At 42.1% G+C, this 16,790-nt stretch overlaps 2 protein-coding genes across 3 annotated transcripts in view; one reads left to right on the forward strand and one right to left on the reverse strand.

The window, feature by feature from the left end:
• The first annotated feature begins 2,951 nt into the window (after positions 1-2,951).
• Positions 2,952-5,657, forward strand: LOC121847314. The gene is made up of 2 exons (XM_042327924.1): positions 2,952-4,758; positions 5,021-5,657. The coding sequence occupies exons 1-2, from the start codon at positions 3,006-3,008 to the stop codon at positions 5,449-5,451; spliced, it is 2,184 nt and encodes a 727-aa protein (XP_042183858.1). The 5' UTR covers positions 2,952-3,005; the 3' UTR covers positions 5,452-5,657.
• A 4,469-nt stretch (positions 5,658-10,126) lies between these two features.
• The window catches only part of syngr1a (synaptogyrin 1a), a 33,622-nt gene continuing 26,958 nt past the window's right edge, over positions 10,127-16,790 (reverse strand). The window contains exons 2-4 of one of the 2 annotated variants that reach the window (XM_024432900.2): positions 14,535-14,772; positions 13,422-13,567; positions 10,127-11,188 (exon numbers count right to left, since the gene is read on the reverse strand). In XM_024432900.2, coding sequence (XP_024288668.1) covers positions 10,979-11,188; positions 13,422-13,567; positions 14,535-14,772 — 594 coding nt within the window. In that variant the 3' untranslated portion in view covers positions 10,127-10,978. Of the gene's footprint in view, positions 11,189-11,901; positions 12,783-13,421; positions 13,568-14,534; positions 14,773-16,790 lie in introns of those variants that run through there. The other variant, XM_024432901.2, reaches the window with a different exon arrangement.

Genomic DNA, 16,790 nt, shown 5'->3' on the forward strand with positions numbered 1-16,790 from the left:
ACACAAGAACTAGCTAGGTAGCTTGCTAGGCCTCTCTAGCTATAGGCCTAAACTATTGAACGCATGATGATGATAACTAGCATAGGGTAACGTAGTGTCTAATGCTACATTGTCATACATTCTTCTTCTCTACCGCAGATTTTCACATGGTCGCAGACTCTAGGACGAGAAAGAAATAAAGGAAGATAGAGACAGAGTTGTTGATTTCCATTGTTACTTGTAATATTAAAAAGAGGAGAAAAAGACAATCCAATTTTTCTAAATGAGCTATCTGGCTACTCACGATTCTATAGGCTACATATTTGATTCACCACTAGAATAGCTATTTTGATGTTATATCTTGGTTTAATCGAATTAATCAAATCATTAATCTAACAATAAAAATGTAACAAACAATAAAACGATTTTTTTGTTGTTGCAAGAAATGTTAGGTATTTTTTACATGTTGCAATAAAGTTGACTAAAGAAGAAGCTCATCTATTGTTTGTATGTATTTTCACTTGGTAATGAGTAGTAGGCCTAAGTAATTATAGAAAAGGCCATATCCTGTGTAACTCATAGTAATTACATTGTACTTATGCAGATATTACATGTACTCTGTGGTGTACTAGTGTGTTTAAAGGAAGTGTTACCGTAAATGGATTCAGTTGTTGTTGTTATTTTCGCTGAAGTATGTAATTATTTAGATCAGACAGAACGTGTGATATAAATCTAGTATGAGCGCCACCTGCAAATTCACTTCAAAGCTTTGCCTCCATCTAGTGGAGATAAGGGAATATTTGAGTCGTGAATTATGAGAAACTAAACTGAGAAACCGAACGTGTTGTGACTTGATGGTAGGTGATTGATTTCCATAATGGGCTCACACGGATAAAGCTACTCACATCAATGCGAACGCACGGGACCTCCACTTGGGTTTTGATCGGTGACGTCACAAAGGCAATTGCCATAGAAATATAATTCTAGTGAAATACAATTCTAAAGTTCTAGTGACATGAACTGTATTCTAAAATAGGTTTATCGATCACTTTTCTCACACACGCAGATCTTGTTATCTGTAGGCTGTTGTGGATTCGTATAGTTTAAGTATATTTTTAGGTCCTGGGATCAACAACTGGAGAAATTCAAGAGATCCCATGAGTAATAATGAAAAATTATGAGATTAAGATGATGTACTCTTGTTTTTAGCTTTTGTCGCAAATTACTTTTCTTTTTAAAAATCCAGTTGCCTACATGACTGATACAAACGCTCAAGTCCCAGGGCTGGAGGACCAGCATAGAACTGTAAGTAGCCCACAACGTTTCATTGTTGTAACAGCAGATGCATGGTTTTGTAATCTGCCTATCTATCAGGTAATTGACAGCACTTGATCTCTCTTATCACTTTACTCAAGTACAACTGGCAGTTTTCTGACATTTTGCCAATTAATGTAAGTGTTGGGCTGCTTGACTGGAGTGAGAAATGTAATTTATATACACTACAAAGAGTTTTTTCATAAGTCACACGTTTTGTCTAAAATGGCACGCTATCCACTATGTAGTACACTGCTTTTGACTAGGGCCTGACTATTTTTGAACAGGCCTAGTCAAAAGGAGTGCACTATATAGTGAATAGGGTGCCGCTTGGAATGCATCCATGAATGATGATACTGTCCACCTCCAGTCTTCCTCCAGTTCCTCTGGCTGTAGGGAGACAAGTCAGGCTGCAGTGGCCTCTGGATCCAGAGTCAGTGGAGAGCAGCGTCCTCAGAAACCAAGCAAACAGCGCTCCCAACAGGGCTTCAGTGTACTACAGAAACTGTCTGCGGAGTAAGTTCAGTTACAGTGTATGTAAACTGTTGTTGTTTTTTTTTATATATGTGTAGTTTTTTATTGTGTATAACCACTCCACAAAAGAAGTTCCCTAAAAAAAAAAAAATGATTTATTTTAATTAAATTTAATATAATAAGAAGCCTAATGTGAAATATGCTACAAATGAACGAAGTGCAGGTAATTATAGCTACATAATCTCCCTGTTGACAATCTCAGAGAACAGAGGATCGCAAATGAATGTCTACATGGTGTGGTGAGTCTAACCATTGTGTAGAGTTTAAAGGGGCAATCAGTTGGTGCGATATCTATTTTTGAACTTATAAATGAATGATATATTCTTCAAGAATCAATGGGTACATAAGTTATAAATGCCTCATGAGCTTAGTTTGACTGCCGTACCCCATCAGAACCCAAAATATAATCTTGTTTACTCTAATATTTGTAAGCAAAGTAAATGTAAACAAAACAGGCCCAAAACATGGCTCAAAACATGATCAAAACAATAGTCTTGATATCATGGATGGTCAATCCTTGGCATCCTCTATTTATGAATTTGAAAGTGGTTACATTTCTCCAAACCCATCCCTCAGGTTTTTATTGAAACAGGGGCATTCTGTTTTGTTAATGTTTCTACTGCTGATTTCCCCTTTAAGGTATTAGTTATTAATATAAAATATTAGTTCAGAGATTTCAGTAACTATCCTTTCAGTCACATTGAAAAAGGTTCCCATGTATCTCATTGCCGACTAAAGCGTTATGAATTGATTCAACGTCTCAACAACACATTGGTTAAAAAGGAACCTCCACTGAAATGTTTTTATTTGCTCCTTTCTTCAAAATTCAGATTAGTTTGGAGGACCTGAGTCACGCCTCGGATGGCATCATCGACTGGGTGTTGACCATCACCACTGAAGTTCTCCTCCCTTCCATCTCCCTGTGCAAAGCTCTGAGAAGCAGATCCACCTCCAGATCCTCTAGGACCTCCTCCAGCACTAAGCAGGATCCACAGAGAAGGACCCCATCAGAGGCCTCACTGCTACAGGCCCCATCAACATCAACATCATCAACACCTCCACACTCTGGTGCCTCCCCAGAGAGACTGAGAATCATCCGCAAAATGTCCAGCTTCCGGAGACAGCCCCTTGGATCCCTTTTAGGTGGAGAGGTGAGGACGGATGCTGAGTTAGAACACATGGCTAGCAGGGTATTGGCTGTGGTTCTACAGGGGGTCTGGACTATGACATCAGAAGACACCAGCGACCCTGAGATGGGGGCTCTTCTCTCAGGCATTCTCAAGAACATCCCCATGGTGTTGAATTCTGCTGCAGCTAGAGAAAGCTCTGAAAGTCAGAGTCTCTTGGAGATGGTTGACATTGGACAGAGAATCAACCCAGGGTCTTTCCTCTCAGATGAGCACATCAGCCGTATTTGCTCAGACATGGTGACCAGCGCGTACAGCACCGCCAGGTTCTCTGTGTTGGAGGACAAATCTCTAGGCTTCACTGATGACAGAACCCTGTCTCCTCCATCACCGCTGTGTCAGAAGTCCCAGTGCTGCCTGACGGCTGGGGAAGAGACAGGCAGGGCTCCCTCTCTCTCATGTTCCTCACACTGCAGCCAGACGTCAGGGCAAAGTACTGCCTCCTCCTCCTCTGGTCGTCAGAGTCCAGACGAGTTCTTCACTCCTGAGGTGAAGCAGAGGATTATCATGGCTGTGGAGGAGATCATCACAGAGGGCAGTGAGGACGAAGCCTCTGGATCCACTGAGCTGTGTGAAGCTGTGTCACTAGGTTCTCGCCGCACCACTCCCACTACCAGCCTGGCAGCCAGCAACATTTTGTCTGTTGTTCTGCACAGCCTAAAGGACACTATTGGTGCTGTTCTGTCCAAAGAGGTCGCCAGGCCAGAGTTGGAAAAGGCTATCAGCCAAAGCCTGGTCAACTCTGTGATGGTGACCCTGAAAAGTCTGCTGATGCTAGATGCCCAGTTTCCTGTGGTGCAGGGGGACAACTCAACCCTGAAGACCACAGAGCAGATCCCAAATGGAACTATGGAGACCCCAGAGCTGATCCCAGCTATAACCATGGAGAGCTCAGAGCTGATCCCAGCTGTAACCAGGGAGACCTCAGAGCTGATCCCAGACAGAACAATGGAGACTCCAGGGTGTTCCTCAGACATAGCTGTGGATAAGAACCACATCTCCCTCCAAGATGAGGACATGGCTTATGAGGCCAACATCACCGCCAACTCTATCTTTTCCTCCATCGTGGATCTGGTGAATCCCAAAATGGTCAGAAGGTCCACCTCATCCAGTGGGGGCTCTCAGTATACATGCCCCATGCGTGCCTTCCTGGACTCCAAGGACCTAGCAGGGTTCCTTCGGAGTCCTAACCTCCGCCGCTTCTCTCAGCAACTGATCTGGCACGTGGCGCAACTGATCCTGGAGTCTAAAATGGCGAAGACGAAGTCTGTGAGAAAGTGTTTTTCATACACGACAGTTGACAACCGGAGTGGAGGCCTTGACTTGTCCACAGAGTTCCCTAATGAGCTCCTCTACAGCTTTGTGGAGGGGGCGGTCAAGAACCTTTTGGAGACCTTCCTGAGTGTTCCACACAGCCCTCCTGTGGAATCCTTCATGGAAGATTACAGCTGCATGGAAGAGAGGAACTGGGTGGTCTCTCCCACCCTCTCTCGAAGCAGTAGTGCATGCCTGGAGAATGATAATGACTCCACAATCACACAACAGTCAGGTGAAGTGGGCATCATCAAGCCCAGCTCTAGGAAAACCATCAATGCTCTTCTATCTGACATGCTCATTGACAGTGTCAGAGAACTTCTCCAAGAGGGTCGTGATGAGGGTGAGCTTGATCAGACTGCTGCCAGAGTGGACGAATGTCTCCAAGAGGCTTGTGATGATGACGAGGTTGAACGTACTTCAAACAACGGTAAGGTATCTGTACAAGCATATTTGGTTTGATCAACATAGGCCTGTCCATAAAGTGTCCATACAATGCTAAGATGATTAGTAAGTCAGATATTTCTGTACTGGAGAAAAAAAATCTCACTTTAACAACATGGTATTTATATGGTGCACAACCATAGCACTGTCACATTTCTTTAAGATATGTGCATGTATAGAGTATTGATGGTATCAACATGACATAAGGACACAATTGTCTTTGTGATGTAACTGTTGTGCATCTCTAGCTTGCATGATGCCGGCCATGATGATGCCGGCCACTAATAGTGATGTCACTGGCTGTGAGAAGAACCCTGACTCCCTTTGGATGACAGGGGAACTGGACGAGTGCAGAGCTGAATCAGTGGACTCAGCCGACACAGAGCACAGCACCTCATCCTTCAGGCAGTCAATTCCCAGGCAGACTTCCTTCAAGGCATCAGATGCCTCCTCACTGGCCTCACTGGAGACGGTGGTAAACCTCAGCTCTGCTAACAATGCTGCATTAACAGCTGACCGTCAGAACATGGCCGTAACTCAGAGCAGGACAGGGGCAGCAGGTCACAAAGGCTGGTACTGCATCCCCTGCTGCCACACTGCTGAGGGGACTCCCACTGAGGTAACAACACTGTTATCACTATATCTCACAGACTATTATACATTCAATACATTGAAATGAAGTATCTTCATTTCAATGAATTGATTAGAAAACTACATTATAGCAAACAAATGAATGTCAAGTCAATGTCACGTTGTACTTCTGCTGTTAACAGCAGCCTAAGGTGCCTACAACTCTATCGAAGACAGCAAAGTTTCAGAACAAACGCCAGAAGAAATCATCCAAGCCTTGTAAAGGAAAGAAATTCAATAATTCAGTGGCACCCCTACATGGTAATTTTTCCTAACATAACAAATGCTCACATTGCAGGTTACCTTTTAATTTTGTGTGGAAATCAGCTAAATCCATTGTGGGGAATTGTGTTAATCTGTGTACCATTTAAATACAGGTGACAGCAGCTATTACAGGCTTGTCAGAGTACTGATCTCTTGTTGATCTGTAGTTTCAGCTGCTGCAGAGAAACCCAAGAAACCCTTGTTTGGCTCCCGCTTGTCCGCTGCCTTCGTCAGGTTATTTTTTGGATGCTGTGGTATGAAGAAGAAGATCAGACAGTAGAGAATCATATCAGCCACAAAGGTTAACACCAGACATATTTCAACGCTGGGTTTAAATAGTAAAACCCACATAAATAAATAAACAAACATAATTGCACTCAAGTTCAAACATACCACAGCTTTAACTTTATTGATCGTCTCCCGACAAAGTCCACCACATCTACATCAGATCTTTCACAAACAAGCAACAAACAGGAAATAATTATGTACATTTATCCCTAATTAATTATCTGATTAATTTAATCAAAAATCATTACATCAAAAGCATTACAACAATTTTTTTTTCCAACTCTGTATTAGCACACAAAGACCACATCATTTTTACACAATGTCTATATAATTGGTAGTTTTATCCCGTTAGCCCAGTTTATCTTTATAATTGTTGGTCACACTTTATTTTTATAGCCCCATATAGATGAACTACAGATGGTTATAGTATCAACTAAGTAGCTGTTGATAAGCAAATGTCTGCTAAGGTTACGGTTAGGGTTAGGATTATGGTTAATGTTAGGGTTAGTGAATAGTTAGTTGAAATGTTGTTGACAGTTACTGAACGTCTAGTGACCATCTACAACCCATCTACTTCGGACAATCCAAAGAAAGTTTTACCTAAATGTTTCGCCCCAGAAAGGTTTGCAACAGTAAAACAGTAAGACAAAGAAAATGTTTCCTGATTCAGAAAACAATGACGTACCTCACAAAATGAAAGACGAAGATGTCAGTTATTTTGAAACACACACACTTTAAATGCATTAATACATATAGACATAAGCTATTTTAGGTACAATATATTATCTAAGTTTATAACATAGTAACATCTGGTTAATAATAATGTATTAAAAATGTTATTTCATACATATATAATTACACATTTGTTATGTATGCCACAAAATAAAAATGTCCTGTTTTTTCTTAATATCTGTAGTATATGCATTACCAGTCAAATGTTTGGACACGCCTACTCATTCAAGGGTTTTCTTTATTTTTTACTATTTTCTACATTGTAGAGTAATAATGAAGACATAAAAACTATGAAATAACACAATCATGTAGCAAGACGTGAAGGTCAGTTAATCCGGAACATTTGAAGAACTTTGAAACTTTCTTCAAAGTGCAGTCGCAAAAACCATCAAGCGATATGATGAAACTTGCTCTCATGAGGACCGCCACAGGAACGGAAGACCCAGAGTTACCTCTGCTGCAAAGGATAAGTTTATTACAGTTACCAGCCTCAGAAATTGCAGCCCAAATAAATGCTTCACAGAGTTCAAGTAACAGACACATCTTAACATCAACTGTTTAGAGGAGACTGCTTGAATCAGGCCTTCAGGGTCAAATTGCTGCAAAGAAACCACTACTAAAGGACACCAATAAGAAGAAGAGACTTGCTTTGGCCAAGAAACATGAACAATGGACATTAGACCGGTGGAAATCTGTCCTTTGGTCTGATGAGTCCAAGTTTGACATTTTTGGTTCCAACTGCCATGTATTTGTGAGACGCAGAGTAGGTGAACGGATGATCTCCACGTGTGGTTCCCATGAAGCATGGAGGAAGAGGTGTGATGGTGTGGGAGTGCTTGCTAGTGACACTCTCAGTTATTTATTTAGAAATCAAGGCACACTTAACCAGCATGGCTACCACAGCATTCTGCAGCAATACTCCATTCCACCTGGTTTGCGCTTAGTGGGACTATAATTTGTTTTTCAACAAGACAATGACCAAAACACACCTCCAGGCTGTGTAAGGGTTATTTGACCAAGAAGGAGAGTGATGGAGTGCTGCATCAGATGATCTGGCCTCCATAATCACCCGACCTCAACACAAGTGAGATGGTTTGGGATTAGTTGGACCGCAGAGTGAAGGAAAAGCAGCCACAAGTGCTCAGCATATGTGGGAACTCCAAGACTGTTGGAAAAGCAATCCAGGTGACTATCTCACGAAGCTGGTTGAGAGAATGCCAAGAGTGTGCAAAGCTGTCATCAAGGCAAAGGGTGGCTACTTTGAAGAATCTCAAATATAAAATATATTTTGATTTGTTTAACACTTTTTTGGTTATGACATGATTCCATGTGATATTTCATAGTTTTGATGTCTTCGCTATTATTCCACAATGTAGGAAATAGTAAAAAATAAAGAAAAACGCTTGAATGAGTAGGTGTGTTCAAACTTTGGACTAAAAATCTCAAACTATTTTTTTAATGTATATACAATTATTGAGCATGTTTTGCCTTGAAAAAAACTCTCAGTCCAACATACATGGATCATTACGAACATTTGGAAACAGAAATCACTAAGGTCTTCAGCTGTTGGCATGAAAGAAGAGATAACAAGCACTGGTCTGTCTGAAATCAACTGCTGGTATTCTAGTGCTAAGTCAAATGAGAGATCCCACCCCAACCCTCTGACTTTCTCCTCCAATAGGTTTTGAGAAGGTGAGGAGAGAGGACAGGAGTATGCAATTGACATTCTCACTTTGATTTTAAGGACATATTCTATGTCAGTTACTAGTGTCAAGCCAGTGTTGGTCACATTTTGGTTGGCTGTCAACATTGGTGCATGGCAGAAAAGGACTTGGCTTTTAAGTTAGTTATGTCTTCTTTATTGGTGCTTACACGTCATCGCTATAGAGTTTGGTTACACATCTGTAACAGCTCAATATGTGTAATTGTGGCTTGTCTATAGTTGTGCTTTACTGTTAGTTGTTCGGTTCCTGTATGTCATACCCTGTCCTTTGGCCTGTATGATGGGATAACCTTTCAGATTTAGCACTGTTAACAGTAGGTTTGGCTTGGGTGTTAACTTGGCATAGATAGGCAGAAAACATTAAACAATGCAGTCCTCCATGACCACGAGTAGACACCAAACAAAGAAAGCTAAACTGGCAGAAAAGATATGGCAAGAAGGTCCTAGGTCATTGTGCAATGACTGGGCTACAGTGTTGAGGCCCACAAAACACAGTGGTGTTACGTAGGACTTGTGTTGTTCTGGTCTCATCACCTATATCATCAGGTAGTTATGCACATCAATTGTATTCCTACGGTTCCTTCTTTAATTTGTGTTGATATATGTGGGAGTATAGGTGTGTATGAGTTCCAAGACTGCATCCTGATTCTCCACCTTTCTCCCAGAGTGAGCACTTGCGCACTCCCCATCAAGGGTTGGTGGAAACTCCTTCCAGCCAATGCTTACACCAATCCCATTTCATCCATGATGGGGAGTATGCAAGTGCACACTTTGGGATAAGTGTGGACAATTGGGACACACAGAAGTAAGGCTGCAGAAAATAACCCCTCTTCTGGTTAGAACTCTGTCTGATCCCATGGATGTGGCCAACCAAAACTGCATCCACCCCCCCCACACTAAAGGCAAACTGCTTCCAGACACCGACCATGGTCTCTAAGAAGTCCCTCCCTCTTTCCCCCATACCCTGCCTCCACCTCCCCCGGCAATGTTGTAGCACTCACTTACACACACAGTGATTGCCAACCCGTGATCCTGTTCCACCCTGTTAGCCACCCAAAGTCCCTGTCAGGTACTCAAGTCTCAGATCTGTTAGTGCTATCTTGCCAACTCCTACAGTGCCTTCAGAAAGTATTCATAGCACTCGATTTATTCCACATTTCATTGTTACAGGCTGAATTCAAAATTGATTAAATAATGTACCTTATACCATAATAATGACAAAGTTAAAACATGTTTTTAAAAAGTTTAGGAAATGTATTGAAAATTAAATACAGAAATACCTTATTTACATACGTATTTACTCCCCTGAGTCTATACATGTTAGATCCTTTGGCAGCGATTACAGCTATGAGTCTTTCTGGGTAAGTCTTTAAGAGCTTAGAACATCTTAAATTGTACAATATTTGCCTATTATTCTTTTTTAAATTCTTCAAGCTCTGTCCAGTTAGTTGTTGATCATTGCTAGACAGCCTTTTCAAGTCTTGTCATAGAGTTTCAAATTGATTTAAGTCAAAATTGTAACTAGGCCATTAAGGAACATTCAATGCCATCTTGGTAAGCAACACCAGTGTATATTTGCCCTTGTGATTTAGGTTATTGTCCTGCTGAAAGGTGAATTTGTCTCCCAGTGTATGTTGGAAAGCAGACAACCAGGTTTTCCTCTAATATTTTGCCTGTGCTTAGCTCTATTCCATTTATTTTTATTTTAAAAAAATAAAGAAAATCCCTAGTCCTTGCCGATGACAAGCATACCCATAACATGTTGCAGACACCACCATGCTTGAAAATATGAATAATGTGGTGGTCAGTGCTATTTTGTGTTGGATTTACCCCAAACATAGCATTTTGTATTCAGGACATAAAGTTAATTTCTTTGCCACATTTTTTGCAGGTTTTACTTTGGTGCCTTATTGCAAACAGGAATATTTAAATTCTGTACAGGCCTCCTTTTCACTCTATCATTTAGGTTAGTATTATAGAGTGACTACAATGTTGTTGATCCATTCTCAGTTCTCCCCTATCACTGCCATTAAACTCTTGTTTTAAAGTCACCATTGGCCTCGTGGTGAAATCTCTGAGATGATTCCTTGAGTTAGGAGGATGCCTGTGTCTTTGAAGTGACTGGGTGTATTGATACAGCATGCAAATTCCAATTAATAACTGCCCCATGCTCAAACTAAGCACATTTTTACACCTGAACTTATTTGGGCTTGACATAAAAGAAATAATGGTTGAATACAGACTCAAGACATTTCAGCTTTAAATTATATATTTTTAAAAATTAATGTCAACATTTCTAATAACATAATTCTACTTTGACATTATGGGCTATTGTGTGTCAGCCAGTGATAGTCTACATAGAATCAATTTGAAATTTAGGCTGCAACACAACAAAATGTGTAAAAAGTCAAAGGGTTTGAATACTTTGAAGGCTCTGTATTTCATTATCACACCTACCACAAACAGATCTGGGACTTGGCTACCTTTAAGCCACCCCATGTCCCCTTAAACCACCCCTGATGCCGAATACCCCTCCCTGGGCCTTCTCCTCCTCCCTTGGCCCTCTGGCTCAGTACTCCTGGCCCTGGTAGCCAGTGGAGCCATCAAAGGCTAGCTCTGTGCTGGCCGCGGGGTCAATGTCGGCGGTGTAGCCCGTGTAGTCAGTGCCCATGGGGGCCGCAGCGTTGGGGTCGGCGGTAGGGTCAACATACTCCTGGGAGAAGAGGGCCGAGTCAGCCCCCAGCTTGTACTTCTGAAAGCCCAGGAAGGCCTGCACCGCCTTCAGAGCAGAGAGGGTGTTATGGGGCGGGCGAGCAATTGAAAAGGGAATGGGCAATAGTATAGAGGCGATGGCAAAATAATGTAAGCGTGGAGAAGGGAAGAGGGGGCACAGACCATAAGGGGCAGCGAGCGATTGGAAAGGGGATGGGCAACAACATGAAAGCAATAGCAAAACAATATGTAGGGGGGATAAACAGGAAAGGTAGAGACATGGGGTTGTGTGGGTGGGATTTGAATATGACAGATGGGCAGAATGAGATGACACGATCGACTCAACCAATGATAGTTGGGGAGGGGGGTATATCAGGTAGCATTGATTAAAAAGGTATGAAGTAAGATTAGGAGGATGAATGGTAGTTAGATGATAAGAATGGTGGGATAACGAGAGAGAAAAAGGAAGGAAGGAAGGAAGGAAGGAAGGAAGGAAGGAAGGAAGGAAGAAGGAAGGAAGGAAGGAAGGAAGGAAGGAAGGAAGGAAGGAAGGAAGGAAGAGAGAAAATGTTAGAGCGGGAGGATTAAATCCGTTAGTCGGCTTTAAGTGGGGAGTGTCAAAACAGATTACAGTGAGTGGTCTTGGAATGAAGTGAGTAACCTTTCACCTGATCAGGCACCGTCTTTGTTTTGTCTTTTCAACACAACAACAACGATTTAATAATAAACATTCACAAATTATCCCAGTGTCATATACAAAGCAAAAATATCCAAACAAAATTTTAAAAATCTGATTTTAATCCTAACTCATAATACAAAATAACAGAGGAAGATTAACAGTGGTTGCAGCCAGCTGGACCAGGTAACACTAAAGGCACGTCATTAAGCTGTAGTAGTTAGCTACAGCTGTGGCATGTGTGTATGGGGGAGCATAAGGCTAGATTAGGGAAAGCAGTTCAACAGAGTTCATAGCTAGGCTTTTACTTCACAGATTTGCAGTTTTGGCATTGAAATACAATGTGAAAAATGAACAATTACTACATATCTAAGAAACAATCTATCAAGGTCTGGGGTCAAACTTGGTATGAACGCTGTAAATATTTGTCACCATCTAATAATTTCCCAAATTGACCCCAACCATGCAAAGTGGCTCTACAGAAAATGTTCAATCTAATTTGAATTTGAATCAGATGATTTCACCAAAAAGTTCTAAACAAAAGAATACTTTCCATAAAAATATATTGAGACAAACAGCAAAGGTAAACATAGATAAAGTGGATTAATATGCCAGGCAATGAGAACCTAATATGTCAACAGTACCACTGTTTTAACACCACAAAGACACTAATTTCCGGCAATGTTTTAATATCAAGGCACTTTGGAAGTGCAATCTGAATCCAGCAAGCATATCCTAGCTGTAAACACTAGCCAATCATAGTAAACAAATACAAGGTACTCCTTCACTGTGTTTGGCCATCTGAGGATATCATTCAGACAGCCTGGATGGGAAGTTGGTGTGAGGGAAATAATGTTAAGGATGAGGGCCAGGATATCTATCATTAGGCTAGTGGTGGTGTGGGCTGTGGAATGAACAGTTTGTTGTACTCTTCTTCGAACGACACTCTCTTTATCCTCTCCAGGGACAGCAGTGTCAGAGCACCCTAGAGAGAGACAGACAGGTCAGGGACTGGGTCAGTGGACAGTTATGGTAGAAAGGGTGGTGAGGATGACCCCAATATTCACCAGATATAAAATGTTACTTTATGGAAGGATTGTAACAAAAATATTAAGCTTTTTCTTAAAAGACAGAAGCAAAGATTAAATTGGCAAAGAGGGAGAAACTTAGTTCAGATCTAGCTAAAACAGAGATTAGACGTTACTGTGGACAACAATATAACATAGACAAAGATTGCAATGGAGAAAAAGAGAAATTGAAACAGACCCAAAAGGAGAAGATAAAATAAGGAGAGAAAGTTGAGATCCAGGTTTCAAAACTGCAGAAAAACAGAGACAGTAGACACTTCTAAAGATGAAGAAAAGCAGTGTTAAACAGAGGTAAGTTAAGACTGACAAATAGGAGCAGAATGTTAGGACCAAGCTTCAGACAGAGCAGAATTAGAGCCTGATGAAGAAGGCAGAGGCGCTATGTAACCAATTTATTTGAAGGGCACTGATGGAAAAATGTGATATGAATACATTTTGTGTAATAGACATAATCTTTTCTATATTGTAGATGCACAAATGGCCATTACTCCAGACAGGAAGGTTAATGAAATGGTGGGCTGTTGTACTGTACGTACCCAGGTGAAGATGGAGAAGAAGGCGAAGGTAATGGCGGCTCGGGCTGCGTCCGCGCCCTCCCTTAAAGGGTTGTCCTCCTCTTTGGCAACCTGCCACTGGTTGGCCAGGAAACAGAACCCCACAAACCAGACAAATGACCAGAATGCTATAGGAAGGAAGGAATGATAGATAGAGAAAGGGAGAATTACAAACAGAAACCATTAATACTATGGGTGGTAAAACTAAAGAAAAAAAAATCTGCTCTTAAAATGTAACATACTCACTAATACCAGATTACAAATGTCATGCCAATAACAGACTGGTCATGCAACAATATAAAAACATTAGACAACATATTTTGCAACCATTTTTACAAGCCTCACAGTAATCAAAACCGAGCCTCTAAGTTCATTACGAGTATATTACGGTATATCAGTCACACCACAACTAACCAGAGGGGGGAACCTGTGCACATACAAAATGGCACCTACAGTACTGAAGTCTGCCAATGTCCTAGAGCGGTGATTCAAATTCCAGGGCTCTGTTCCAATACTATTAATATGCATCCTTCTTTAATCCTTTCCTTGATATAATATAATTTGTGAGAGCAATGCAGTGAAGAGCTTGCTTCTACGCCAACCCAGTCACGTCAGAGTGATTGCATCAAGGAAAGGAGGAAGGAGGGATTATACAGACAGGGCCCCAGCACACCTAATGGCTATTGAAGAAACAAGACCTTTATCAATGTCCATGTATTGATCAGTGTTTCCTAAGAGTTTAGAAAGGCTAAAGACAAAGGCCACATCCACCTCTGAACCGAATCTCCACAGAGCACCCAGAAAAACCACGTGCCTCCAAACACACACCAAACTCTTATCATGACCAACTTCAACTAAAACAACCCGTCTTTGCTGTTAACGAACACACAATAACCTCCACCATCCCCCAGTAAAAGATAGCGTAGACCCACACCAACAAGCCAAAACAACATCCTTCCTGTGTGGTGAAGTTGTCCCTAGACAGTGATCTGTGTTCAGTTTTGGATTTACCATAGTAATGGTTAAGGTTAGGCTTGGGGGAGGAGAAGCTGTTCCTAGATCGGTGCCTAGGGGAAACTACACTCCAGAGCTTACCAGACACTCCGATGTCAGCAAGCACAGCCTTCTTGCGGTCCTTGACGCTGCTGATCTGGGGGAAGTAGACATCCAGGGCCAGGAAGGCAGCACAACTTAGGAAAGCTAGGGTGCCCATCCCCACGGCGTAGTTACAGGCATTCTGGTTCCTGTTGAAGATGCAGAACTCCTCAATCTCGTCAGGCCGGTTCACATAGCCCTCGTTGGCTATACAGCCAAAGATCACGATGGAGAAGAGCTGGGGGAAGAAGAGAGGAAGGGAATATAGAAAGGGTGTGAGAAAGTGGATTGAGGAGAGAGAGGGTAGAGTAGGTTGAAAAGGAGAAATGCAAAGGAGAAGAACCCGGCAAAATCAGTAGCTCCAGTATTAAATGAATGTTTTTCGTAAAATCTACACACAATACCCCATAACAACAAAGTAAAACGTTTTTTTCTTTCTTCCAATATCTAATTTACATAAGTATTCAGACCCTTTACTCAGTACTTTGTTGAAGCACCTTTGGCAGCGATTACAGCCTCGAGTCTTCTTGGGTATGACACTACAAGCTTGGCACACCTGTATTTGGGGACTTTCTCCTATTCTTCTCTGTAGATCCTCTCAAGCTCTCTCAGATTGGGAGCGTCGCTGCACAGCTATTTACAGGTCTCCAGAGATGTTTGAGCTCTGGCTGGGCCACTCAAGGACATTCGGAGACTTGTCCTAAAGCCACTCCTGCGTTGACGTCCTGTTGGAAGGTGAACGAACATCCGTCCCAGTCGGAGGTCCTGAGCGCTCTGGAGCAGGTTTCAATCAAGGATCTCTGTACTTTGCTCCGTTCATCTTTCCCTCGATCCTGACTAGTCTCCCGGTCCCTGCCGCTGCAAAAATTCCCCACAGCAGGATGCTGCCACCACCATGCTTCACCGTAGGGATGGTGCAAGATTTCCTCCAGACGTGACACTTGGCATTCAAACCAAAGGGTTTCATCTTGGTTTCAGACCAGAGAATCTTGTTTTTCATGGTCAGAGTCCAAGCTTGCGGTCATGTGATTTTTACTGAAGAGTGGCTTTCGTCTGGCCACTCTACCATAAAGGCCTGATTGTTAGAGTGCTGCAGAGACTGTTGTCCTTCTGGAAGGTTCTCCCATCTCCACAGAGGAAGTCTGGAGCTCTGTCAGAGGGACCATCAGATTCTTGGTCACCTCCCTGACCAAGGCCCTTCTCCCCCAATTGCTCAATTTGGCCGGGCGAACAGCTCTAGGAAGAGTCTAGGTGATTCCAAACTTCTTCCATTTAAGAATGATGGAGGCCACTGTGTCCTTGGGGACCATCAATGCTGCAGCCATTTTTTGGTACCCTTCCCCAGATCAATGGAAACAGGATGCACCTGAGTTCAATTGAGTCTCATAGCAAAGGGTCTGAATAGTTATGCAAATAAGGTATGTTTTCACTGCCATTATAGGTTATTGTGTGTAAATTAAATACATGTTTTTCCTCATCAATCAAGGCTGTAACGTAACAAAATGTTGAAAAAGTCTAGGGGTCTGAATACTTTCCGAATGCACTGTAGTAATGTATGGCGTAATGCAGAGAAGACACAACATGATCATATCATCGCACCACCCACCTCAATTAGGCTAACTGACACTTTGGGGTAAGGTGAATCCAAAAACCTACACATCCACATTTGTACCCAGTTGTCTACATTCAGATACATGCATGACAGGACCTGATCTGACATGAGTGTAGATGAAGGAAGATCCTAATGACACAATGTGAACAGTAAGCAAAGTCAAAACTGGCCCCTCTTGCACCAATGCCAGTAACTACATCATAAAACTATCTAGCATTATAGCAGCATTAAAAACCTCTACTCATTTAATTCACATACATTATAAAAATGACTCATATACTGGAGTACGTCCCAACTGCTTTAATCTAGGTTCAGGTCAGGGTTGATGTTTGTTTTGTTGATGATGAGATGGAAAGATATTAGGGGGCTTGTGTATATTACTGCATCTATTACGCTCAGGCACGTGCACAGATGGAGTCAACCTGTGCCCAGCATATGCTCCCTTGAACTCCCACTCGCCAAGTGCCCTTTTGCGTGGTGGTATAATTATTATTTTATGTATACGTTTTTGTCGTTGTTGTTCTGAACCCATTGCCCACAAGTCGTTGTGATGTTGTCAAGTGCGCCACCTCCAAACCGGTCCGTTGGTTGCACCGGATGGTCTGCCCTGTACTGAGATTGGATACCGGGCGTGCAAACATGCA

Source organism: Oncorhynchus tshawytscha, linkage group LG09 (assembly GCF_018296145.1).
Source record: "Oncorhynchus tshawytscha isolate Ot180627B linkage group LG09, Otsh_v2.0, whole genome shotgun sequence".
Taxonomy (NCBI): domain Eukaryota; kingdom Metazoa; phylum Chordata; class Actinopteri; order Salmoniformes; family Salmonidae; genus Oncorhynchus; species Oncorhynchus tshawytscha.

Bases quoted from the DNA above. Each gene is read 5' to 3' on its own strand.
- LOC121847314 (XM_042327924.1), top strand. From the start codon at position 3,006: ATGGCTAGCAGGGTATTGGCTGTGGTTCTACAGGGGGTCTGGACTATG. The intron at 4,759-5,020 runs GTAAGGTATCTG...GTGCATCTCTAG, and splicing joins TGAACGTACTTCAAACAACG to CTTGCATGATGCCGGCCATG.